The 24,522-nt window shown below is 53.3% G+C and overlaps 1 protein-coding gene across 4 annotated transcripts in view; it reads right to left on the bottom strand.

The window, feature by feature from the left end:
- Positions 1-6,233: 6,233 nt before the first annotated feature.
- Positions 6,234-24,522, bottom strand: part of RTN4RL1 (reticulon 4 receptor like 1) — a 67,837-nt gene continuing 49,548 nt past the window's right edge. For 3 of the 4 annotated variants that reach the window (XM_081028354.1, XM_081028356.1, XM_081028353.1), the window contains exon 2: positions 6,234-8,400. In XM_081028354.1, the coding sequence (XP_080884480.1) occupies positions 7,076-8,400 (1,325 nt within the window). In that variant the 3' untranslated portion in view covers positions 6,234-7,075. Of the gene's footprint in view, positions 8,401-9,513; positions 9,867-24,522 lie in introns of all 4 variants that reach the window. The other variant, XM_081028355.1, reaches the window with a different exon arrangement.

Raw genomic sequence — 24,522 nt, 5'->3', positions numbered from 1 at the left:
GGAAGAGGGGACATTGGTTTGTGGGGTGGCGGGGAGGAGATGGAGAAGGACATATCAGGACAGGCCTGGAATTGGGGATGGCTCGGAGATGAGGAGTTCACAGCAGCTGTGCCTGTAGGAATGTCCAACGAGCTGAGAGCAAAATAGGGCCCACCAGGTAGGTCTGAGCCTCTTTCCTGATGGATACTAATGAAGGCTGGCAGAGGCAAAGGCAAGGAAGTGAGCCTGGGGGTGGTTCCTGGAAAGGGAGCTGCCGTGGAAATTGAGAGGAGCCTACACCTTAGACGTGCAACGTGCCAGACGCTGATGGCACTTTTAATGCCACAGATGAAACAGGGAGAGACTCTGGTGGAAGGCAAGGGGTCAGGGGCCTCAGGGCCTCTGAGGCTCGACACTGGGATAAAGAACAAAAACATCTTGGAGACCTATGTGACCCAGAGCTCCAGGGGTGGGGGTTGGGGGGAGGAGAATGACAATGTGGCCCAGCTGGCCCAGAGCTCAGAGCTAAGAGGCATATGTCCATGGACCCAGTGCCAGAGAATTAAGGGTTCAAGGCCTCTTGGAGCCTTCACTGCACTGGGAGCTGGACAAACCCCTTCAGGTTCAAGGCTCAGAAGGAAATGCTGAGGCCCAGGGCTCAGACCAGAATCTGCCCCTTGTCACACACAGCTGTCCCTGACAGAGGGTCACCAGCATGTGGGGAGGGCAAGACTCACCCCACTCTTCACTCTCCCTGGGGGGTGTCTGCATGACAGACCCTTCTGCCCCTCTCCTGACCACCCCCATTGTAATCAAATAAAGGGGCAGCTCTCGGCTGGAAGGTGAGCTCCTTGTGGATGGGCACTCTCCTTCGCCATAGTATCCCAGGGCCTGGCCAGGGCCACGCACATGATGGGCAATCGAATCTGTGGACTGCAGGAATGTCCCATACTCAGCGGCACAAGGGGCAGGGACGGGAAGCAGAGCCTGAGTGATGGTGTGCCCATATGTGCACAACGGCTCTCTCTCCCTATCATGCCCTCCTGTCTGTCTGCATCTTTCCTTGCCTCTGACTCTCTGGCTATATGACTGCATTGTAGGGCTGTGCTTCCTCTCTCTGAGTGACACTGTGTGTGTGTGTCTTCTAGGGTTTCACTCAGACACCACCTTCCCTTGACCATCCAGTCTATGCCTGACCCCACCCCTTGCAGCTCTTCCTCTGTGGGTTTGTCTTGGTGGCCCCTCATCACTGAGAACGTTTATGTGGTGATTATATCTTGCCTCGCTCTCTGGCTGGAGCAGTGAGCAACCAACTGGACGTCTCAATCTCCCATCAGCTGCCATTCAGAGGGCACCATTGTCTTGCCCCCATGGTCCCTGAAGCTGGGGGAGGGGTAATATGGAGCCGGTCGATTCAGAGGCCTTCCACCTGTTTAGGTTCTGAGCACTTGCATTTCCTTCTTCCTTAGAGTCTGTCTCCTGGGAAATGGTACTTACAGAGATTGAAGAGTTTAATACATCTCTCGCTTCCTCTCTCTTTTCTGAGGCCCTGAGTGGGAACAGCAGAAGCTGTCGCTGGCAGGAGCCCCCTGAGATGCCTGGGTGAATGAAGAGGGGTTGACGTGGAGCCTCAGCCAATTTGGAAAGCACTGTGACCCAAGCACATTTTGCAGCCGCAATGTCAAATTCTGCTGTTCAGGCATGCCATTAGTGTGCACGCTGCCACACAGAAATCTGTGACACAAAAGGCACAGCTTTCCCCACCCTCCTGGTGCTTAGAAACTAACGACTCTAATGAGAAATAAGAGCTGAAAGGGGAAAGATGGGGGGCAGGCCCCCTCGGGCAGGCTGGTACCGGATCTAGGAGAAGGCTGACTCATTTCTTTTGGAAGTAAGGGGTCTTGTGGACCAGCCCACTGAAATGCCACTTGAAGTAGCCACCGCCTGCACAGGGGTCCCCTGTGTCCTTACTCCTCCCTCGTTGGTCTTGGAGAGAGCCTGTCAACACAGCACTATAACTACTCTCTTCTCTTCCTCCCGGGGGTCATCCTTGGTCCCTTCACCCAGTGACTCTTAGACCCATAAGCGAGGGTGGGCGTAAGAAAGCACGGGTGGGCGTGCATGGTGCCCAGCCTTCCATTTTTCCCCTGGCTTTTTGATTGTGCTGTGAGTTATTTAGCCAGCAATAGATGTTTATGTATATTTTTTTAGAGCTTGTATTTATTAACAACCTGCAAAGGGGGAGACCGGGAGATTTATACCAAAAGAGTTGTGAGTTAAAAGGGACAATTTGAAGAGCAGAAAGAGATATTGAGCATAGAATTGTAAAGGCTATTTTAATGCACAATCAAAGCTTCTTGAGATATTTTCCAAGTAGACAGAAGGTAAAAGAAAATTGGCCCATTATGAGCTGAGAATGGGGGCTTGGTGACAGGGGATGGAGTAACGGCTGATGGGCTACACTCCTACTTAGAAGAAGCTGAGGCCAGAGAGCTAAGCTGGAAGGAGATCAACCAGAAGGTGACCACAGCTGGGTCAGGAGGCTTAACAGCGATTGTTGACCGGCACTCCGTCAGAGTGTATACTCACCCCGGTCAATCAAAGAATGTGCACAGAGAAAGGCTGGAATCCTCTAGGTCAGTGTTGAGCAGGGGCCTGAGGAGCTCGGCCCCAGAACTGGAGACAGTCTGGGGGGGTGGTGACGATGCTAGGAAGGATTTGCTGGGAGCTCCCCAGGCCCCGAGGCTCCCAGCCAGCTCCAGGGAGCCCTCCCAGCAAATGCATTCTCTCTGACATGGGGACCTGCAGCTTGGCCTCCAAGAAACCTTCTTGCCCCCCTCACGCCCCCTCAAACCTGTCATCAAACCTCCTGGAACCCCTTTTGCCATGGTGGCAGAGTGCTGAGTGATTAGTTAGGTGATGAGTAAACATTTGCTAAATGGGATTCTTGGCTCCCAGGTAATGAACAGCCCTAGCAGGAGAGAAAAGGGAGGAGGTGCAGTTTAGGGAGTTCTGGGGATCACTGATAGTCAGCTAGAGTGAGCACGTGTAGAGGTGGCTGAGGGAGTGTCTGTGCAGCCATGCTTGGAAGCAAGGAGAGGGGCTGAGGGCTGAGGTGGCTGAGGGAGTGTCTGTGCAGCCATGCTTGGAAGCAAGGAGAGGGGCTGAGGGCTGAGTCCTGCGTGGATGGGAAAGCAGGGAGCGTAGGAGACAAAACGGCTATGGGATACTTTCCGAGCTTGGAAGCAGCAGGTGTCTGGGATTGGGACTCTGGCCCAGGCAGCTTTCCAGAGAGCGCTCCAGCTTGCTGGCACAAGGGAAGGATCTGGCTGAGCAGAAGAGGCAAGTTGCGATGATGAAACCCACTGTTGAGGAACACTGGCAAGCATGACACTGGTGCGGATCACGTGCTTGGAGAGGTGCAAAGGGTGCGGGGAAGGGAAGAGCACCCCGAGAGGCGGCACATCTCCACTTCTAGAGTGGAGTCCAAGTCCTGGGCCGTCCCCTTTCCAGACTCACCTCCCACACCTTCCCAAACAAAATTCCCAGTCCCCAACTCACAGCTCTTTGCTGATACCCCAAACACGGTGCTATTGCATGCTTCCAGCCTTCTGCCTGGAATACTCTTAACACTCTTCTCTGGCCACTCTGAGAGCCATCTCCTCCTGGAAGCCCTCCCTGACTGCCTCCACCCCAGGCGAGTTTCTCACTGCAGGGGGTGGGGTGGGCACTAACACAGGCACCAATCCCACACTGGTTTCACCAATCCCATACTTGTTTCCATGTGTAGGCTCTGAGCTCCTTAAGGAGAGCCATATCTTCTCATCTTGATGTCCTCAGAGCCTGGACCAATGGCTGGCACACATAGGCCCTTGATCAGGGCCTATGTTGAATAAAGATAGGGAGCCAGCCATGCTCATGGATCATGGGAGGTGCTTGTGTGGAGAAACTCAGACCACCAGTGGCCACACAGCTCCTCCTGCGGGCCACCTTCCAGAGTAGGGGGCTGTGTGGCCCGAGGGGACAGAGGCAGAAGAGATGACTCCCTCCCTGGGCCTAGGAGAGGTGCTGATCGAAAGTGGCAGAAGGGCTCGCTCCATCAAGAACAAAGGAGTGGCCTCAGCCCTGGGAGGAAGACGGGATTCCAGGGGCAGAAACCCTCATCTCCCAGCCCTGAACCACCCAGGAGGTGAATAAAGGAGCCTCCCCTTAGCCCCTGACTTGTCAACTTCATCTGATGTTTTGGGCAATGGTGTCATCGTAACTGGGTAGCATGTGACCAGCTGAATGATGAGTAATGTCATCCACAATTGAACTGCTTCCCCCCCCACCACCTCTTAGAGAAAGCTGTTAAAAATACACCTGGAGTCCTGGACCCCTCTGCTTTGCCTCTAACAACCGTCAGCAACCAGAGACTGCACTGAGCTTGACAGAAGTGGATCATTTATAAAACATTAGCATTTCTCGTTCTGACATTTCCCTTCCATATTATAGGACTTACTAAGTCTTTTTAAAAAAATTTAATAAAGTGCTTGGACTCTTGATTTTCCCGCTGAGGGCTTTACTGTCTAAAGTTGGAAATGAAATGAACAACCCGACAACATCCTCAGGTTCTAAGGGAGAACCAGGCCTGGGTACCGGCCTGGGTAAGAGCAGAAAGGCCATCAGAGAACAACTGCAGGCTAAAGACGATTTGTTCTGCCCTCACCCGACTCCCATGAGTGCCCATCTTAAGCCATGTACAGAGGTGGCTTTGTCCAGAACCTGACAACGTAGCCCTCCTCTCTCTCTGGGAACTTTCTCCTTTTTCTGAGACCAGAGAGGCAGGTGCACCCTCCAGATCCTGTCTACTGCTGTCTGGGTCGGTCCCTGGACTCCTGGAAACTCCTCAGGGCCTGACAGTTTCTTTCCAGCCACCCTCAAGACCCCAAGAATCAACAGCTCAGCCGCTGTTGGTGAGGCCCTTGGGAACAGGCGAGGAAGGCTCTAGATAGCCTGCTCCAGAGAGAGCCACAGAGATGGTGCTGACCCAGGACGGCCACTGTGGAAAGTGAGTCATGTTCTCTGCGGGTGAGGGAAGAACCACGGAATGGAGAATGTGTGTGTGTGTGTGTGTGTGTGTGTGCATATGCACATGCAGCCCAGTGAATCAGCGTGCCCCTGCCCCAAAAGGCTCCTCCTGCCAACAAACATGCTGTGTTCTCAGAGCTGTGCTCTGCCAGGCTCGCCCACCCTACAAAAGTCTGGGATCTGCCACTCCTTTAGGAATGCGGGGTTAGGAAATGAGAAACAGGGCTCTTGTCCAAGAGAAAATTTTTATTATTATTTTTCTCTCTTTAATTGGATTCAGTGTTTCTTGCTCCTCACACACATCCTCTCTGGTGGGGAATTCAGGTTTGTGCAAAGCGCAAAGGAGATTGTGCCTGCCCAGGCCCCAGCCAGTAGCATGGCAACCTGGACGGGAGCCCCTGTGCCCTATCTGGGCTGGCCTGCTCCATTCCCTGCACATCCCCGCTCCTGACCCCTGAGCCTGGCCCACTGACCGCTGCCCATCCCTGGGCATCTTCAGAAGGGCCAGGAGGGATGGGGCCTCCATAATGCAGAAGTGCCTGAGATGGTTCTTGAAATGCCCTCATTGTTCCCCTTCTGCTAAGGCCACCTGATACTTTCCCTCCTGCCACCCTACTCAGGGCCCTTGCTAGGACGCCTATCAAAGAGCCTCAAGAAAAAATTCTGCAGCTGAGCCGTAATGGAGGCCTGGGATCATGCCCAGAGTCTCCCTGGCCTGTCCAGACTGCCGCTGGCAAACGCTAGGCTGACGACATTGCCCAGCCTGTTGAACTAACACTGTGAAGCCTGCCTCACCCAATGGCCAAAGAAACCCAACGCTCCTTCCTTCCCCTTCTCCGTCTAGCCTGTCCCAGGACCTGGCTTCATGATGTCCAACATGATGATTCTCACTTCTCACCCTGATGCCAACAGCTACTGTGGTGGGGGTGATGGTGTTCCCAGGCAGCAATAGGCTTGTGCTGCATATAAAAACGAGGTGATGCTCTAACTATCTAAGAATATTGGTCCCCTGAAGTGATTCTTGCTGCCTCCCCTTCTCCCTGAACCTCCCCATAACCATTTGCTCCAGGCCCCTGGCAAGCCCAGGTTACATAGGGATGATTGCTGCAGATTGGGATCCTAGACAAAAATTCTCTAACTCTCTTCTTGCTAGAAATCACCAATACAATCCTTAGTTCAGCAGATATAGTTTTCTGTATAGTTTATGAACATGGTAAGACATACAGTTTGGTAAGGGAGTGGGGCAGGGACCTGTGCCTTTGTGTACGTATATATATATATATATGTAGAGTGTGTGTGTGTGTGTGTGTGTGTATATATATAAGTGGACATAGTTATAAAACTGCACCTCCTGGGAGAGCCTCATTGCACATGATGAAGTTCTGAATTTCAGCCTCTGATGATCTTTCCTTTGGTAATTGGTTCTTGGAGCCCAGGGTCTGGGCTGGTTCTGCCAGGGTTGCCTGAGACATCAGGAATGAGAGGCGTCACCCTGAGGGAGGTACTGAAGGTGGCAAACTGTTGGATTCAGGGCAAGTTGACGAAGTGACCTCAGGCAAAAGCCAAAAGGCCACCTGCATATGTGCTCCTAGACAGCTAGTCGACCCAGCCTTTTGGGGTGAGCCTCGTCTGTTCCTCTGAGTCCTGCTTCCTCCAAAAATGATGGAGGCGCTTCAAACCTCTCCAAATGACCAGGATTCCACAGAGCCAGGCTCCTGTGGGGCACTGTCCCATTGTTGTTTATGAAGGATTCGCTTTGCGAGTGTCAACCGCCTTGCTGGATGGCTGCTGTCCATGGCTGCTCGGTGGGGGCTGGCTGGGACAGCGGGGTGAGGTGTGCTAACCCCCTCCCACTTGGGGCTGTACACTTTGGGTTTATAATCCACCGGGCAGGGTCTAGACAGCAGCCGAAGCCTTTACCAGCCTCTGCCTGGAACCCAGCAGATCCTCCACTGGTAAAAAAAAGAAAAGAAATTCTGTTCCTTGGTGGACATGTGGCAGTGCTGGGCGCTGCTGCCCTGGGTCTTCAGCGGAGCGTGACCGCCAGCCCTAGCACCCAGAGCAGGATGGAGGCCCCCAGAGAACTGCCTGAGGAGGCCTGCTGCACCCCACTGGGGGCACGGATGGGGGTCCTGCGGGCACACTTGCCCTTCCTCTTGGGCCGTGCTGTGGGCATGATATCAAAGCTGAACTTGTGCTGGTAGTCAGGCGCGTAGTCCTGCAGCTCGTGGGCCTGCTTCCCGGCACCCGCCTTCCAGACCTGGTTGCGATTCCTATGGCTGGTGCAGTTCTTGCCTGGCTTCCTGTAGCCTATCCGGGAGCCAGGCAGATGGCCGTGAGAGTGGCCCTTGTCCCTGGCGGGGCCACGGGGTGATTGGTGTTCCTTGCGGGCAGCCCTGTCGGTGGTGGTGAGCGTGTGTGACTTGATCTGGTGCGGGGACGCTGGCCCCGAGCAGTTCCTGAAGTCCTCGGCACTCAGCAGCTTCAGGTCCTGGCCCTGCCGCGGCTCGGGGGACACGCAGGGGACAGCAGAGCTGGAGCCGCGGAACCTCCGAAGCCATTCCCACAGGGAACGCGCCCGGCAGCCACAGTCCCAGGCGTTCCCGTTGAGACGGAGGAACTCCAGGGCCCCCAGGGGCGCCAGGCAGTCTCCCTGCAGCTCGGAGAGACTGTTGTTGAAGAGGAAGAGGGTGGTGAGCCGGTGGAGATCGTGGAAAGCCTTGTGGTGGACCCACTGCAGCTGGTTCTCGTGCAGCAGGAGCCGGTCCAGGTTCACCAGCCCTCGGAAGGTGTCCTGGCCCAGGCTCCACAGCTTGTTGCCATGGAGAAACAGGTGGCTGAGGTTGACCAGGTCCACAAAGATGTCGTCCTGCAGGTACTCGATGTGGTTGTCCTGCAGGTAAAGGTACTGCAGGCTGTGCAGGCCGCCGAAGATGCCCTCAGGCAGGGCGCCGAGCCCGCACTTATAGAGGTACAGGGCGTGGAGCTTCACCAGGCCCTGGAAGGTCTCCGGCGCCAGTGTCCGCAGCTGCCGGTTGTCACCCAGGTCCAGCTCCTCCAGGTGCACGAAGCCCTCGAAGGTATTGGGGTGGATGACGGTGATGTTGTTGGAGTAGATCCACAGGGTCACCATAGCGGGGCTGAAGTGGCCCTGCTGGAGGACAGTTATGCGGTTGTTCTGCAGGAAGATCCGCTCGCTGTCCTCTGGGATGCCCTCGGGGATGGCGGCGAAGTTGTGCGCCTGGCAGCTGACTGTCATGGGTGCCGGATAGCACACACAGTCCCGCGGGCAGCCGCCGCCCAGCGGCAGCTCCCCGGCCAGCAGCAGCAGCAGCAGTTCCACACAGCAGCCTGGTGGGGAGAGAGCACAGCCAGGTCAGGGGCTTCCCAGGAGGCGGGAGATAGAGAGGGCCGGACACTGCACGGGACCCTCCTAGACCAGCTGGGGCTCTGTTTTGTCTGCTCCCCTCAGTTGTCTGGGATGGTGGCCCCCTAAGGGCTTGGCTCCTGATAGGAGGAAGGCAGGGGGCAGACCCAAGCCAGGCCCCCAGCTAGCTCTCCACACCCTGGCACCCCTCCTCTACCGGGGGTTCAATCCGCAGCCTGGGCTGTGAGGTAAGCTTGGAGTGAAGGCTCTGATTCCCCCAAGTACGCTCCCGAACACCCCAGTCTCACCCCCTCAGGCTCTGTCAGCCCTTCTGGGTGGGGTTCACAAAGCAGTCAGCTCTGAGTCCTGTCCCAGCTCTGCCACTGGCTCACAGTTGTCTGTGTAAATAGATAGTGGTGCAGACACCTACCCAAGTCAGTATCTCATATGAGGTCCAGAGTCTCTTTATTTAAATTATTCTCCCAAACAAGAGAGTCATGCACGCATGACAGCAAAGTTCATCTCAGAAGATGTCCCATTTACAGTGCCTCCCACGTCCTCAAATATGTGACACCCCTCTGCCTCAGTTTCCTCATTTCTAAATAGTAATCACTGTCCCTCACTGAGCTGTGAAGGTGTACTGAGAGGACATAGGTGTTCAAAGGACTGGGGGAGGCACCAGGGCTAATGGGCTCTGGGGCCCAGGAAACCCCCAGACGCCCCCATTCAGGCCCACCTCTGGCTTCTCCCCTCTCCCCACCCCCATTCAGGCCCACCTCTGGCTTCTCCCCTCTCCCCACCCCCATTCAGGCCCACCTCTGGCTTCTCCCCTCTCCCCACCCCCATTCAGGCCCACCTCTGGCTTCTCCCCTCTCCCCACCTCACTTGCTCCAGCTCCCAGGCTGTCGCTGCAAACCAGGCCTTGCCTTATGATTGTCCCGAGCATTTCCTCTGTAGCTTCCCTCTAATTGGGCATTAATTAGGCATTCGTTAATGGATCCTTAAAATAATTTATTTTCGGATGTGTCCAGCCTGTGGTCAGATAATAGCCCCACGCTCATTATCGGAGCAGCCTCATTATGGACGACAGTCATTACCTGCCTTTTTCCAGGGTCGCAGCTGCCCCTGGTGGCCCAGCAGGCACGCCGGTGCTGGGGGGACAGGCTCCAGGCTCGTCACTGCCCGAGTTGGCCTCCTGCCCTTCCCTTCCAGCTTGGCCAGCCAGGCCTTTCACGAGAGCTGGGGGGCATAGGGCAGCTCAGCCGATTCTTCCTGCTGCCAGCTGTGCCCAGAGTGTGCAGCATGAGAGAACCAACCCTCCTAGCCGCTCTCCAGCCAGCCCTGTTCCCAGCCTCACGATGGCTGCCTCGCCAGGCTCCCAGGTCTGCCGCTGCCCCAGCTGCCTGCCCAGGCTCAGGCCGGACTAGCCACAACTGCCACCCCCTCGTTTCTGGCAGAAACAGTATTGTAAATAAGTGACAGCTCCCAGCTGTTGGAAGTTATGGGCTCCCAGAGAGTGGCAGCTGTTTCCCATCCCCTTGTAATCACCCAGCTTCGACCTAACGTTTCCAACACATAAAAATCATCGCACGTAATTTGGTTTTTGCATAATTGGGTTCGGTTGCAATCTCAGAGCAATTATGACCTCAGTGTTGGTGGTGGTGGCAGTGCAGCTGTGGGGACCCTTTCTGGGCCAGGCCATGCTCTACGCAGACTCTGCAGTGCCTTTAGTCGTGACCATGGGACAGCCTGCAACCTGCAGGCCAGGTACAAGGCTGGTGTCTCATCGGCCTGTTTCCCTATCTGTGTCTGTAATGTGAGTAGATGACCACCATGCCACCTCTTGTTCCCGTGTGGAGGCTTGGATCTGACCTCCAGCCCCTCACTGCCCACCTGAACCTGGCCCAGGGACCCCAGCCCCACAGGGGGAGGCAGGAGTATGACGGAATAGGAGCCTGGATCCCAAAACCCAGCTGACTCTTGGAGAGCCGGCAGGGCTACCTTGAACCTCTAACACCAGGGCTGGGAGGAGGGCCCAACCCATATTGGTCACACCTTTCAGAGCCCGATACTCCCCCCCCACCCCCCCGCCCAGGGTCAGCTCCACTCCTCACCCCTGCCCAGGCTGCTCTCTTCCAGGAACTCTGTCCCAGGGAGGCAGCCTCCACCTGGCCACTCTGAGGGAGCCCAGGGTTCCCTCCTAACTCAAGGTAGTTCACCGTGCTCACTCTGCTGAAGGGTCAGGGCCATAGCCGCAAATCTGTGCGTGTGTGAAACCTCTAGGGTCCCGCAAAGACAAAGGCACTGCCTTCCCTTCAGTGTGGCAGCAGTGACATGCTCACAACTCGCCGTGGGGATGGGGGTGAGCTGGGGCAAGCTCAGCACTAATGCCACTCGACATTTGTACAGCTTATGGGATTGACAAAGCTCTTCTGCTCTTGCCCTTCTGATCCTCAGAACTACCCTAAGGGTGGGGAGTGAAGGGTTCACCTGTCCCGACCTGGGCCAGGGGCAGACAACACAGCCTGCTGTCGTGGCTTTGTCTTCTTAAGGCTCTGGGATGAGGTTCTCTGAAATGATCCCCAGAGAAGCTGGGGGGGCACAGACAGCCACATCCTTCCCTCAGACAGATGCCCCCAGGGGTGGTTGGGGAACAGGGAAACCAGGTGAAGACCCTGTTTGGATGAAAAGGCCAAGTGCCTGAAGATCTAGGTATGAGCTTAGCAGCTGGCAAGTGAACACACTTCGGCAGGTGGGGGGGTCAGACAACAGGGGATGGGGTGAAGGCAGAACCCAGGCCAGGAACTCCCATGCCCTTCTTATGACAGGGGCCCAGAAGGAGGCAGGGAGTCCAACGAATGCCTAGAGCTGCTCTCCATCCTTCAGTACTACCCAGATGCCAGTGGACCCATGCCGCAGAAGCTGCCCACTCCCACGGGGCACTGGGGTGAGTCTCAGCTGAGTCTGCTTCTCCACCCTGGAAATTGGTCCCATCTTCAAGGCCCTGGACCAGCCCTTCCAGCCAACCCCACCTGCTTCTGGCACCCCACGCCCGAGCCAACGGTGCCTGGCCCTAGAGCGTCACCCTGCCCAGTTCCTGGCACTGCATTGCCAAGACTCCTGCGCCCCCTCCAGGAGGCCCACGGGAACCTCAACCCACTGATTACTGATTAATGCACAAGCAGGCCAGTGCCTTTGCTGTGCATTTTAAGATTGCAAGTTAGCAGGGATTCAAATCTCCGTGGAGGAGCCTTGCATCCCCTCCCATCAGCCTCCTCACTGGCTGGGACAGGGGTTGCTCTGCCTGAGGGGGTGAAGAAAGCAAGGCTGGGCCTCCCCCACTCTCTGGCTTACCTTAGGCTCTACTCCTCCTCCTTCTCCAGGGGCATGCACCCAATTGACTATTCTGCTCAGCAGCTCCCAAATCTGGCCTCCCACGTATCTGAGTTCACCTACATCCTGCAGCCTCATTCATTCCCTCCTCCATTCAACACTTGCTGCCAGAGTCCTGGAGTGTCCAGGGTGCCAGGGCAGGGAGGAGCCCAGGATGAACTGAGCGGTCCTCGTGAACTAGCAGATAGGGGGGTTTCCACACTATTGGGCAGTCTGTCCAGGGGCTGGGCCCAAAGTAGGTACCTAGGGACGTGGTGGGGGAAGGGCGGAAGCACAGGGAAGGAGCCTGCTGCCCCTGTGCCATCTTTCATGAAGCCCTCTGCTCCCTGCCAGCATAGAAGATGCGCAGAAATGGAGAGCCGGTATTGTTTTCACGTCCTCCTTCCTGCAAACCCCTAAACCCTTCAAATGTTGGGCAGGGACCTAAGGGGGCAGGGGTGAGTGTCCTGAGCATGGGCAGGCATGTAATCCAGGCCACTCAGCAGCCCATTCATTAGATGTGTTTATGAATAGTCCCATGGGGGCTGGACCTGGCAGCATGGGTAGGAAGGGCACTCCAGGCAGAGGGAATGGTATGTGCAAAGCCACTGGGGTAGGGAAGCAGGTGGCAGGCCCCCACCTCACCGCAGCCCCTCCCTCTCAGCCCCTAAGCTCTAAGTAGCCAGAACTCCTAAAGAGGCTGTAATACCATCTCAGTTGGAGGGGAGGATCCCAGGAGTGGGGAGGCCAGAGAGCTCCCCACTGGGACCAGCATTGACAAGGGCCCGGCCCCAGTCCCAGGCTAGATGACCAATGTGGGAGGGGTCCTACATCTTCCCCACCCTTGGCAGCAGGAAGGGAACTAAGCAAGGAGAACCCAGCCCTCAGCCTGTGCCAGGTTCTTTCCATGGAATCCTTACGTGGGTGCTGTGCCATTTCATGGGAAAGGACACCAGGCACAGAGAGGGAAGTGGCCGGCCAAGGCCACACAGCTGGTGAGCCAGACAGTAGAGCAGGCCTCACCCAACTGACTCTGAATCCAGGACCTCCACGCTGCATGAAGCAGGCAGGGTAGCCTCATCTGACGGCTGGTCAGCCCTCCCTGGCCCCAAGGTCTCGGGCCTCCTCCTGACCTGAGTCTGACACCAGGTGGCCCCAAAGGGGGGTCCTCCTCCCTACACCTGCACAGGGGCAGCCCCGATGGATTGGCATCCCCATGGGTGCCTGGGCCGGTCCACGGAGCTCCCTAGGGCTCAGAGACTGGTCAGCTGTGTGGTCAATTCTGCTGGCTCTGCAGCCCACTCTCCCCCTGAACAGGGAAGAGCTCCCCTTCGCCCCAGCCTTGCCAGATGCTCCTCTCTAAGCCAATCGATGCTAACCGAATGGCTCTGCTGGTCAGATAATGGCCTCAGGCCAGGCCGCCTGTGCTCCAAGAGCTGCTGGCGCCTCAGGCCACTTGGCACTGTCCCTCTGTGCCGCACCCAAGTACAGGCCACTTCCTAGTGGGCTTCCCCACCTCCTCAGCCTGGCCCAGCCCTGGAGACAAGGAAGCCAGCCAGGGCAGAGCTGGACTTCCCTCCTTGGCACCCACTGCTGGACATGGGGGGTTGGGCAGGGCAACCAGTGTTTCCCTGTCCCACAGCACAGGGCAGTGGGATGAGCACAGGCTTAGAAGCCAGAGAGGCCTGGGTCCATCCCATGTCCCTTGCTTCTGTGAGCCTCATTTTTCCTCACCTGTAAAATGGGTATAATCCTTTAAAGTTGCAGCCTGGCCTTCTCTGTCTGCAGATGCCTATATCTACCTGTTTCCTCCATATCTCCATCTGTCAAAGGCAATCTGTCCAAACCTGAGCTGCTGCTCCCCGCCACAAGCCTCCTCCATGTCAGGGGAAGGCAGCTCCTTCATTCCAGATGCTCAGGCCAAGAACCTCCGAGTCATATCGACTCCTCTCTCTCCCTCTCTCACCTTACACCCAATCTGCCAGAAATCCTGTCAGCTCAACCTCAGAACTTACCCAGAATCCATCTGTTTCTCCCCGCCACCAACTCGATCTGGGTTTGGGCCACCATCATCTCTCCCGTTGACTATCACAATCACCTCCTGAGTGGTCCCCATACTCCCACCTCTACCCCAACATCTCTGCTAACACAGCAGCAAAAGCGTGAGTCAGAGCATGTGGCCCCTCTACGGCTGCCATCACACTCAATTAGCCCTTACCTTACCTCCAAGCCCTTACCATGGCCCAGAAGCCCTCTGCCCCAGGGCTCTCTCCTGCTGCCTCTCCTCCTTCTCTCCCCCTCACTCCCTCTCCTAGCCTCATTCTTCTCCTTGCTGTTCTCTCACAGGAGAGGCCTCTAGCCGGGTGCATATGCTGTTGTTTCATCTGCCTGGAGCACTTCCCAGGATATCTGCAGGGCTCCTCACCTCACAATTCTGGTCTCTCACCACCTCCCCTTCCCCAGAATTTTAAATGGGCTCCTTCTCTGTTTGCTTTTCCCCATTATATTCAGCCACTTCTAACAAATGATATCATCTATTTATGTCTCTTATTTTCTGTCTCCTGCCAGGACAGTGATTTTTGTCTGGTGTGTTTCCTGCTGTACCACCAGGGCCTAGAATAGTGCCTGGCACACAGTAGGTACTCAAGAAGAAAACCCTTGAGCCTGGCTCATAGTAGGTGCTCCATAAACATAGTGGTTCTTATTAGTACTGAGGCCTCCCGGGTCAGAGCAGATTCAGGATGGCTCCCTCCAGAGGTCCCCTGGGCCATCACAGAGGTGACAGACAGTGAGGGACGAGGAGCACCAGGCCTGCCTGAGGTCAGAATGGGGGATGGGTGACCAGCGAAGGTTTGCCTGGGACACAGGGCATACCCAAGACGCAGGCTTTGTATCAAAACTGGAAGTCCCAAACAAACCAGGACAAGTTAGTCATCCTCACGGCCAGGACTATGACCCCAACCCCTCAAAAGAAAAAAAAAAAAATCTCTGGGCATAGGAGGAGGAGGGGACAAACAGGCAGGCATAAATAAAGCATATGAAGCGTAAATGTTCTCCAGACAGCAGCACCTCGGGCCCAGTGCCTGCAGCCTGTATGCAGTCGTGCGCCAGACGGACGCTGTGTGTGCGTATACAATTGCATCTCTGTGTGTTTATCTGTGTGTGTGTACATTCCATGCGCACACATGCATGCATGAATCTGAGTACACCCGTGTGCCTATGTAAGCACAGATCTGTCTCTGGAGGCCATCAAGGGGGGCAGCAGCCGGGCCCTTTCATGTTGCAGCATCCCTGAGCTCTATCCCCGAGGGGGCAGGGCCCTCTTCTGAGGAGAGGTGCACCCCCTGGCCTGTGCTCACTATCTCAGTGCTCACTCTGGCTTTGCCTGTAGCTCCCACTCTCCTCCTGACGTGCTAAATTACGTGCCCACTCCAGTCCTTTCAGCACCTCAGGTTCTCTCTCAGCTGGCAAGTGGGCAGCCCCTTACTGGAATAACGTTTTAGCTTTCATCTGCTGTGCCCAGGCTCCTGAGCAGGCCCAGCTGGGAATGCCAGGTTAATTGGGCTGCCAAGCTCTCAGGGGGTCTTGTTGGATCAACCTCGGGCGCCTATCCTGTCTACCACGTCCTCACTGCGGGGGTCCCTGTGTAGGGAGGGGTGGGGTTGGAGGCTAGCTCGGGCAGCTCTGTACCGCAACTGCCTGGGCTTCCGAACAGCCCCAGACGAAGCACATTTCAGCTGGGCCACCTCGGGCAGGTCACTGACCCTCCAAGCCTTCAGTTTCTTAGTCTGGAATTGGGGTCAGGGCACCTGCCTTTCTGGGTATTGGAAGGATGCAGTGAGGCTGTGCCCCTGAACTGCTAGCCCAGGGGGGCTACAAGGAGGGGCTCTCCAAGGGTGATGATTTGTTTTTCTGTTACTGTTATCAACGGGAGCTGCTACCCACCCCCTTTGAGCTCTCCCAACCCCCAGGGACTCTGGCTTTCGCCCCATTCACACTGGTGCTCCAACCTAAACAGCTTGGCAGAAGGACCTGAGAAAATTAGACTCTGAGGTGGGGCTCAACCCCAAATTCAAGTTCCCTGCCAGGCCTCAGCTGCCCCCAGGGAACAGCAGATGGGGACAGGGTTCCCCTATATTGTCCATTCTCCCAGTCCATCCAGTCCCATCTGGAGCTGCCAGCTGTCTGCAGAAAGCTCAGGGCATGTGGGTTCTATCTTCACCTGGTGAAGCCCCCCACCATGAGGCTCATCCAATGTGTTCCATGTTACCCAAATTTGCTCTTTGGTTTGGGAGCCCCAGAAATTGGGTTATGGCACCCCAGACTCGAAGACTGAGAGCCAAGGGCCTCTAAAGCCAGCTCTTCCTAGGAGATTTTGAGAAGGCTCTGGGCCCGACTTCGTCCTTCCTCCCAAATCACAGCAAACAGTGGACCCACCAGCAATTGAAACCAGAGTGGTATCTTAGGCGTGTTCAGTGGGGCAGGGAAACCTCTGTGGGGGTGGGACTGTCTTCAGGGGCAAGTGTCCATTGAGATGCCTGCCTGGGGGCTCCTGAGGGGCTGTGAGGGGGAGGGAGTGGCATGGGGGCTCTACCAAATCCTGACAGCCCTCGCATTGGGTAACACAAAACAGGAGCTGAAACCCAACCTTTGATAAGCAGGTCCAGAAGTCTCCACCAGAAGCCCTTGCTCCTAGTCCCTGGAGTAGCCAGCCTTTTCCTGTTGTCATTGAAAGGCATTCAGAACTCACATCTGGGTGTCGATCACCCAGTTCTGAACCTGTCTCCCAGCTCCTTCATTCATGCAAGAAACAGCTCCATGCTTGGTGCTGCAACAGTAAGCGACACGGCTCCTTCCTTCATGGAACTTACATTCTGGGGGTGGGGGTGGGGAATGATTAAACAAAAGAAACCAGACAAGCTCAAACTGACAAAGGGTGATAGGTGCTAGGCACACAAAGTGGGGTTCAGATTGAGGCGGAGGGACTGACGTTACTTTGTGTGCTTAAGGAGGGCCACCCTGCGCAGTGACACCTGAGTTGAAACCTAAAGGATAAGATAACAGCTTTCCAGGCAGAGGGAACAGCAGGTGCAAAGGCCCTGGGACAGAGCTGAATTTGGTGTGGAAGAGGAAGAGGGGCAGATGCAGTCAGAAATGCAAGAGGCGGGTCTTCCAGGGCCTTAAAAGCCTCAGTAAAGAGTTTGGATCTAATTCTGGGTGTGGCAAGAAGCCACTGAAGAGCCTGAAATAGGAGCGACAAGATTGGGTTTGGAGGACTGCTACTGGAGCATGGGTTGAGGGGGAGCAAGAGGTCGAGGCGGGGAGGGCTGTGGTTATTATCTGTGAGAAATGTGGGTGACCTGGAGAGGGTGGGGACCACGGAGACAGATGTGGGGCAGAGGACAGATTGAGAAATGGCTGGGACATAGAACTGACAGGACACAGATAAGCCAGCGTGAGGGGGGCGGAATGGGAGGTCCACGGGGTGGCTCTGAGAGGATGAGGGTACAGGAAGACTGAAGGAGCCTCGGCAAGCAGGCATAGGGGCCAACAAGAGCTCTGGGGAGCCTTATAGAGATGTTTACTTGGTGGCAGCTGAATGTACAAAACCAGAGCCCAGAGGCGAGTCACACACTGGGGAATCATTGGCATAGAGATGGTATTTCAATTCGTGGGAATGGATGAGGTCACCCATGAGAGTCGAGAGAGAAGAAAGAGGATGGAGGCCTCTGGCAACACAACAATACTGAAGGGATGTAAAGGAGAAGGAATGGCCAAGGAGATCAGAGGAAAGCCAGGAAGAGTGACGTGCAGGAGCCAAGAGTGCTTCAAAAAGGAGGGAGGAATCAGCCATGACGAGGGCTGCTGAGAGCTTACATGAGGGCAGAGAAGTATCCTGTTGATGTGGCACCATGGAGGTAATTGGTGCTGGAAAGTTCGTTTCAGGTAAAAAGGTGGGGGCAGAAGTCACCGATTGGGATGAAGAGTGAATGGGAGAAGGTATTATGCTAAGTGAAGTAAGTCAGACAGAGAAAGACAAATACCATATGATTTTACTTATAGGTGGAATTAAAAAAACCAAAATAAACGAACAAACAAAACAGGAACAAACTCATAGATACAGAGAACAAACTAATGGTTGCCAGCTGGGAAGAGGGCTGGGGGGATGGGTGGGAAAGGTGAAGAGGATTAAGAAGTACAAATTGCCAGCTACAAAATCAGTCACAGGGATGTAAAGTACAGCACAGGGAATATAGTCAATAATACTGTAATAACTGTTTGGTGCCAGATGGGTACTAGACTTACCGTGGTGATCACTTCATAAAGTTATAAATGTCTAATCACTATGTTGTACACCTGAAACTAATATAATATTGTATGTCAACTACAATTGAAAAATAATTCTTTTTTAAATGTAAAAAAAAAAAAGTGAATGGGATATGAAGAAAAGGAAACAGCATTGTTATCCGTCAGGACAGGCTCTGGTATGCTGATGGGTATGTGGCCCCAGAGTCCCAATGGCTGACAACAAAGGCTGGTTTCTCATGCAGTCAGGACAGCTGAGGCTCTGCTCAGGGACCTGGGGGGAGAGCACATCCTCCACCCAGAATGTGCCCATCTCCTGGCAGAGGGAACACATGACATGGCCAGCTACATACTGGCTCTTATAGCTTTTGTTGCACGAGACACATGTCACTCCTGCTCGTGTTTCATTGGTCAAAGTCAGTCATGTGGCCCAGCCTGTCTTCAATGGGATAGGGAAGAATACTCCCAGGGGAGTCGGGAGCAGCACTGGTGGGTACTCACAGGCTACTCCTTCAGGAAGTTTGGCTGTGAAGGGGGCACAGAGTCCGGGGAGGTTGTTCGTTTTTAAAGATGGAAGAAACTAGAGTCTGTTTGCATGCTCATAAGCATGATTCAGGAGGAAAGAGAGAAGAAAACAAAAAACAACAACAACAAAAAACCTGATGCAGTAGGAGCCAGAGGGCCAAAGATACCGAGATCCAGAGCTCCCGAAGGCACACCTCCCGAGCTGTAACAGAAGGAAATGCAGCCAGCGCAGATGAGAGGGTGGAGCTGGCCCCTGAGAGCTCCTGTTTCCTCCATGAGCCAAGGTAGGGAAGAGGGTGGGAGTTTGCGGAGAGAGAAGACGAGTGCATGAGGCATTCCGAGTGCTGGGAAATCAAGCTACCCTAGCCACAGGAGAGGTTTGTGGGGACCAGGAAGTAGGTGTTCACAAACACAGGTCTCCAGAGCCCACTGCTCCCGCCTCTGCCCTCTTGTTGGATGGTTAGACTTATCTGGCCCCTCCAATTAAGTCTGCTCATGTCACTCCCCTAATGCTGACAGGGCATTAGCTCAGCCAATATTTACTTCACCCCTTCCTCTGTACCAGGCACAATGCCAGGAGGGCTCTGGGGACAAAAGACCCAGTTTCTGGCTTCTAAGGGCTGACAGTCTTTCCCAGATGACTTCAGGATTGTATGTTGTGGACATCCATCTTTTTTCTTTTTTTTTTCTTTTCTTTACCTAGCCACTAAACCCTCTTCCTGTGTTTTGGGAGATCTCTCAATTTATGTAAGTGAGCCTTTCCCTCCCTGTCAAACCTAAAAAGGTCAAGCCCTCACTTTCAAAGTCTCCTTCACAGCCTGGACTCAACCACTCCACACACCTACCCCAGACACAGAACTAGGAGTTAGTGATGCAAATAAGCAGGGACCCAGCAGGATCTATGCTTTCAAGGATGGCAGCAGTGGCAAAAACAACAGGGACAGTGGCTGTGGTGGGAACATTGGAGGTGCAAGTGTGGAGGTGTCTTTGTCTTCATTTGGAGAGCTGCTCCTGCCTGGGGAGCCCCCAACCCTCTGGAAAATCTGTGAATTACCGAATATCCTTTAAATAAATCTGCTTTTTGTTTAGTCAAGGCTGGTGTCCGTTGTTTGCAAATAAGAGTCCTTACTAATGTGAGGTCCCCTCCAGCTGAGCATGGCGTCCGAGCCCATCATGGTCTGGCCCTGTTCCCCCCCATTTCTATCTACTCTCCCTCACTCATCTCTGCTCAGGGGCTTCTCACTCCTCTTGTCCTGCCTTCTTGAGGGAGCAGCTCCCCAAGTTCCCTCAGCAGGTGATTCAGGAGGCAGGGCTATCAATCAGTGGCCAGACTCAGCCAATGAGACTCTATCCTAGTATGTGAACCTGAACTTGAAGTAGAGTGATTGGTCTGGAGCTGTTGCACCCAGGTGTGGCCATTCTGAGGATACAGCCCCAGGAGTTGTTTCTACCAATTCCCCACCCACCCACCCAGAACCACCCTGTTTCCTGCCCTCCCCAGTGGTGGGCTGTTCAGCTTCTCCTTTGGGGCCCATTTTCTTTCTGCAGAGGTCCACTCAATACCCTTCTTCCTGGCTATCAGGATCCAAATTTCTTTCATTTATTAGGCAGCCATATACTCTAGAGGATCTGGGCTTCTGCCCAACCTAGGGAATGTGTCTTCACTCCACTGTCAGTGATTGGTTTAGACAGGAGCATGTGACTCCATTCTAACTAATGAGACACAAAGACAGTCTGCTGAGGCACCATATTTTGCCCAGGAGGGGCCCAACCTAAAGGCCAAAGCCAGCTTGGCAAGGACTACAGAGCAAAAAGATGGAGAGAACCTGGATCCATAATGACCTTATTAAGCTAATAAGCCAATCAATCCTGGGATCTGCAAACTTCTTGGTATATGACAAAATAAATCCTTTTCTTGTTTCACCCATTTTGAGTTGGGTTTTCAACTACATACAGCCCAAATTGTCTTAACCCACCTTCCAATGAGTTCCTGTTTTGCTTAGCCAGACTAGATTTCTCTTGCTTACAACCAAAGAAGTCTAACGTATGTTAGATGGTAACTGCATGACTGAGCTCAGACAGGACCTGCTCCAGGAAGCCTCTCCACTTTCTTCCTTCCATATTAGAACCTCCATCATCCTCAGTGTTCCCTTCCTGTAGCGTTCCCTCCTCTCACAGCACTCCCCACTCTCTTAAAATTACCTGTTTCCACCCCCAGAGATGTGGAACTGCTGAGGTGTCCAGTCGGTGCCTGGTACATAGAGCTCATCCATGCAGGTCTGGTCGATGAGTGAATGAATGAATGAGTGAATGAATGAATGAGCTAACCAAAAATTCTAACCAAAAGATTCTAACCCAAAGCAAAGAAACCTGGTGCTTTTGTTAGCTGAGGTGGCCTAATTGCGAGTAAATGTAGTTGTACAATAAGTTTTAGCCACCAGAGGACCCCAGGGGAGATACCTCATGCCTAAGAGAATAAATGAGTTTACCAGGCATTTCAGGCCTCGCCTCCCAGACCTTTCTTCTGACCTCTCTATAGAATCTCTCCTGACTGGCCACCTAAGATACCCTGTAGGGAATGTATCGCTGATATTCTGTGTCTTAAAATAAGCAACGGGCTCAGGGACGTTCATTTTCTTACTCTCTATATCTTATACATACATTTTGATGTATGCATTTACTATTGAATACAAGAAATAAGTCATGCAAAAAACGCAAACCAAAACAAAACCCTGCAGAGTCTAGTTGAGGATCTCAGGTCCCAGGCCTTGAATAGCTTCCTCCTCCCTGCTGGCATGGGCCCTGGATTCTCTGCAGGGACCCACCTCTGGTCAGCCGCCGGCACATGACAGCCTCTGGCCCCAGGCCAGGGGGCTTTGGCCCAGGTAGCCCTCAGCATGGGATTCCCAGTACGGTCCCCAATGTCTATTTTCCCCCATAAGATCACTCTTCATCATTTATTTCAATTTTAAAATAATACTTGCCAATGGTAAAAACAAAACAAACAAACAAAAAAAAACCGTGGGCCAGCCCAGTGGCTCAGGCGGTTGGAGCTCCATGCTCCTAACTCCAAAGCTGCCGGTTCGATTCCCACATGGGCCAGTGGGCTCTCAACCACAAGGTTGCTGGTTCAACTCCTCCAGTCCCGCAAGGGATGGTGGGCTCCGCCCCCTGCAACTAAGATTGAACATGACACCTTGAGCTGAGCTGGGCTCTGGCCTTGCAACTAAGATTGAACATGGCATCTTGAGCTGAGCTGCCGCTGAGCTCCTGAATGGCTCAGTTGGTTGGAGCACGTCCTCTCAACCACAAGGTTGCTGGTTTGACTCCCACAAGGGATGGTGGGCTGCGCCCCCTGCAACCAGCAATGGCAACTGGACCTGGAGCTGAGCTGCGCCCTCCACAACTAAGACTGAAAGGACAACTTGAAGCTGAATGGCACCCTCCACAACTAAGATTGAAAGGACAACAACTTGACTTGGAAAAAAGTCCTGGAAGTACACACTGTTCCCCAATAAAGTCCTGTTCCCCTTCCCCAATAAAATAAAAAAAATTACAGTAATAAATAGCCCCCCCAAAATAAATAAATTTAAAAAACACACGTATAGAAGTAAAAAGGAAGAAAAATCACCACAGTCCTATTACCTTCGACAAACATTGATAGTGCTATGCTGTACTTTCTTGTAATACTTCCTCCATTTATGTAGGGATATATAAAATTTAAATAAAAAATTTATTTAAAACAATAAAAACTGGGATCATGCCATATATGCAGCTTTGTATCTTGTGTTTTCTGCTTAACTCAGAGCATTCATTCATTCAGCAACTCTCCAGGTGCCTGCATCTGAAGGCTCTATACTTAGGCAGCCATGGGAGCCCAGCAGGCAGAGTGACCCCACACTCCAGGAGAGTACAGTCTGATGGGGAAACACTCATCAAATAGCCACAGCTATATATAATCGCACCTCATAAGGGAGTACAGAGAGAGAGATCCAGGTAGCTGTGAGAACTGTGAGGCTTCTCTGGCCAATGAGGGTGGGAAAACTGGAAGTTCAAAGATTGAAAAGGTCTCCACTGGGGCGGGTGGGGATTCCAGGCAAAGGGAACAGCATATGCTAAGGGTCTGAGGCCAGAGGCAACACTCAGTTAAGTAACACAAGAATGGTATGGTTAACAGCCATGATTTTTAGAGAATGCAGGTTACCCTACTCTATAAACAGACCATAATTTATTTATGTGTGAAATATTTAGATTGTTTCTCATTTTTTTACTATTAACAAATTATCACGGCAAAATTAGTAATATTAGTTGCCTCCCAGGAGAGCTACTGGAAGCTCAGGGACTGACAGGTGAACTTTTGATTTACTACCCTGTGAATGTACCTATCGATTCTTTCATTCTTTTAAGAGTCAGTTAAATTAAAGTTAAATGATATCGGAATGAGCATATTTCTGCATAAAGCTTTGTCCAAATTTCTCTTTTCCTAAATCAGAGATTCATTGAGTCAAACTTTTTTTTTCTTTAAGCGTGTTTTTCCAAGACCCATCAGCTCCAAGTCAAGTAGTTGTTTCAATCTAGTTGTGGAGGGTGCAGCTCACAGTGGCCCATGTGGGGATCGAACCAGCAACCTTGTTAAGAGCACACGCGCTCTAACCAACTGAGCTAACCGGCTGCCCCAAGTCAAACTCCTCTTGATGCACAATGACAAGTCACCTTCTGAAAAGCTTAGCCCATAAAGTCTTAAGTTCAACACCCAGAAAATCACCAACTGTGGGGACTGTGAGAGGCTTGACCTTTTCCCTCTGTTTGTCTTCCCAACTAGACTGTGAGCTGCACAAAAGAGACAAGAGCCACGTGCCTGGTATGAAGAGGAGGGCTCCGGTGTGGAGAAGCGAAGGAGAGCGACGTGTGTTGAATCTGCTGGGTACCAGACCTACCCATCTGGGAGCCTCCACACACATTCATGGGATTCTCCCCCCAAAAAATAATTGCAAAGGTATTCACATCCCCATTTTGCTGGTGAGAAAAATAAGGCTCAACAGAGTGTGGTGATTTGCCCAAGATGGTGGAGCCAAGATTCAAACCAAGATGGATCTGGTTTGAACAATGGGAGGAGAACTCTCTGTCCTTTGAGGCTGCTGTCCCCTCAGAGACCCTCTCCCAACCTCGCCCCATCCAGCACCCAACAGGCAACTCCCCCACCTTCCGTGAACAGTGTCCTTGCTCCCTTGCCAATAACTTCATTCCTCTCGCTGTCTTCATTATTTATTTCCTCCTCTTGTACTTCACACTCATGAGACTGGGAAAATGGACAAGGCAGATGGGGAAGGAAGTGGAAATTCTGTGTAATATCATCGTCTGTATCACAAAACTTGTCTTAAGTGCCAGCCCCAGGGATTTGCTGGAGTTGGTGTGACAGAGGTGGGGCTGAAGGTCACATTAAATTGGACTAGTAACCCCAGGGGGATACTTGAAAGAGGTTGCTAAAGAAAGCCTTTCCGGCAGGAATGCTTGGCAGCTGAGGCAGGGCAGGCAGCACGCAGGCCAGCAGCGAGGTCAAGCTTTAGCAGGGCTCGGTGGTGACAGGCCTGGGTTCACACGTCCTCCCCCAGAAAGCTGAAATCTTGCCTTTTCCCCCCAATAATGAGTTGGTATAAAAATGGATTTTGAATAAAATTGTCTGCAGTTTCCAAATTTCAAACTGCATTAGTCAAAATATATCAAATTTCCATGTACTGACTTACCACCTGCTCAAAATCTGATCCTTTTTTCAGCTGGAATATATTGAAATATGAATCACCTCCTGAGAGGAAAAAGGGAAAAGAAAGTGGAGGGAAGGCCCTCTCAAAATGTGCCGGTGGGCAAACTGGAATCCTGTGCTCCTTTGGGCTCCCCGGACTCCC

This window comes from Rhinolophus hipposideros, assembly GCF_964194185.1.
Source record: "Rhinolophus hipposideros genome assembly, chromosome: 20".
In the NCBI taxonomy this organism is placed as follows: Eukaryota; Metazoa; Chordata; class Mammalia; order Chiroptera; family Rhinolophidae; genus Rhinolophus; species Rhinolophus hipposideros.
This window is presented reverse-complemented; position numbering and strand designations above follow the sequence as displayed.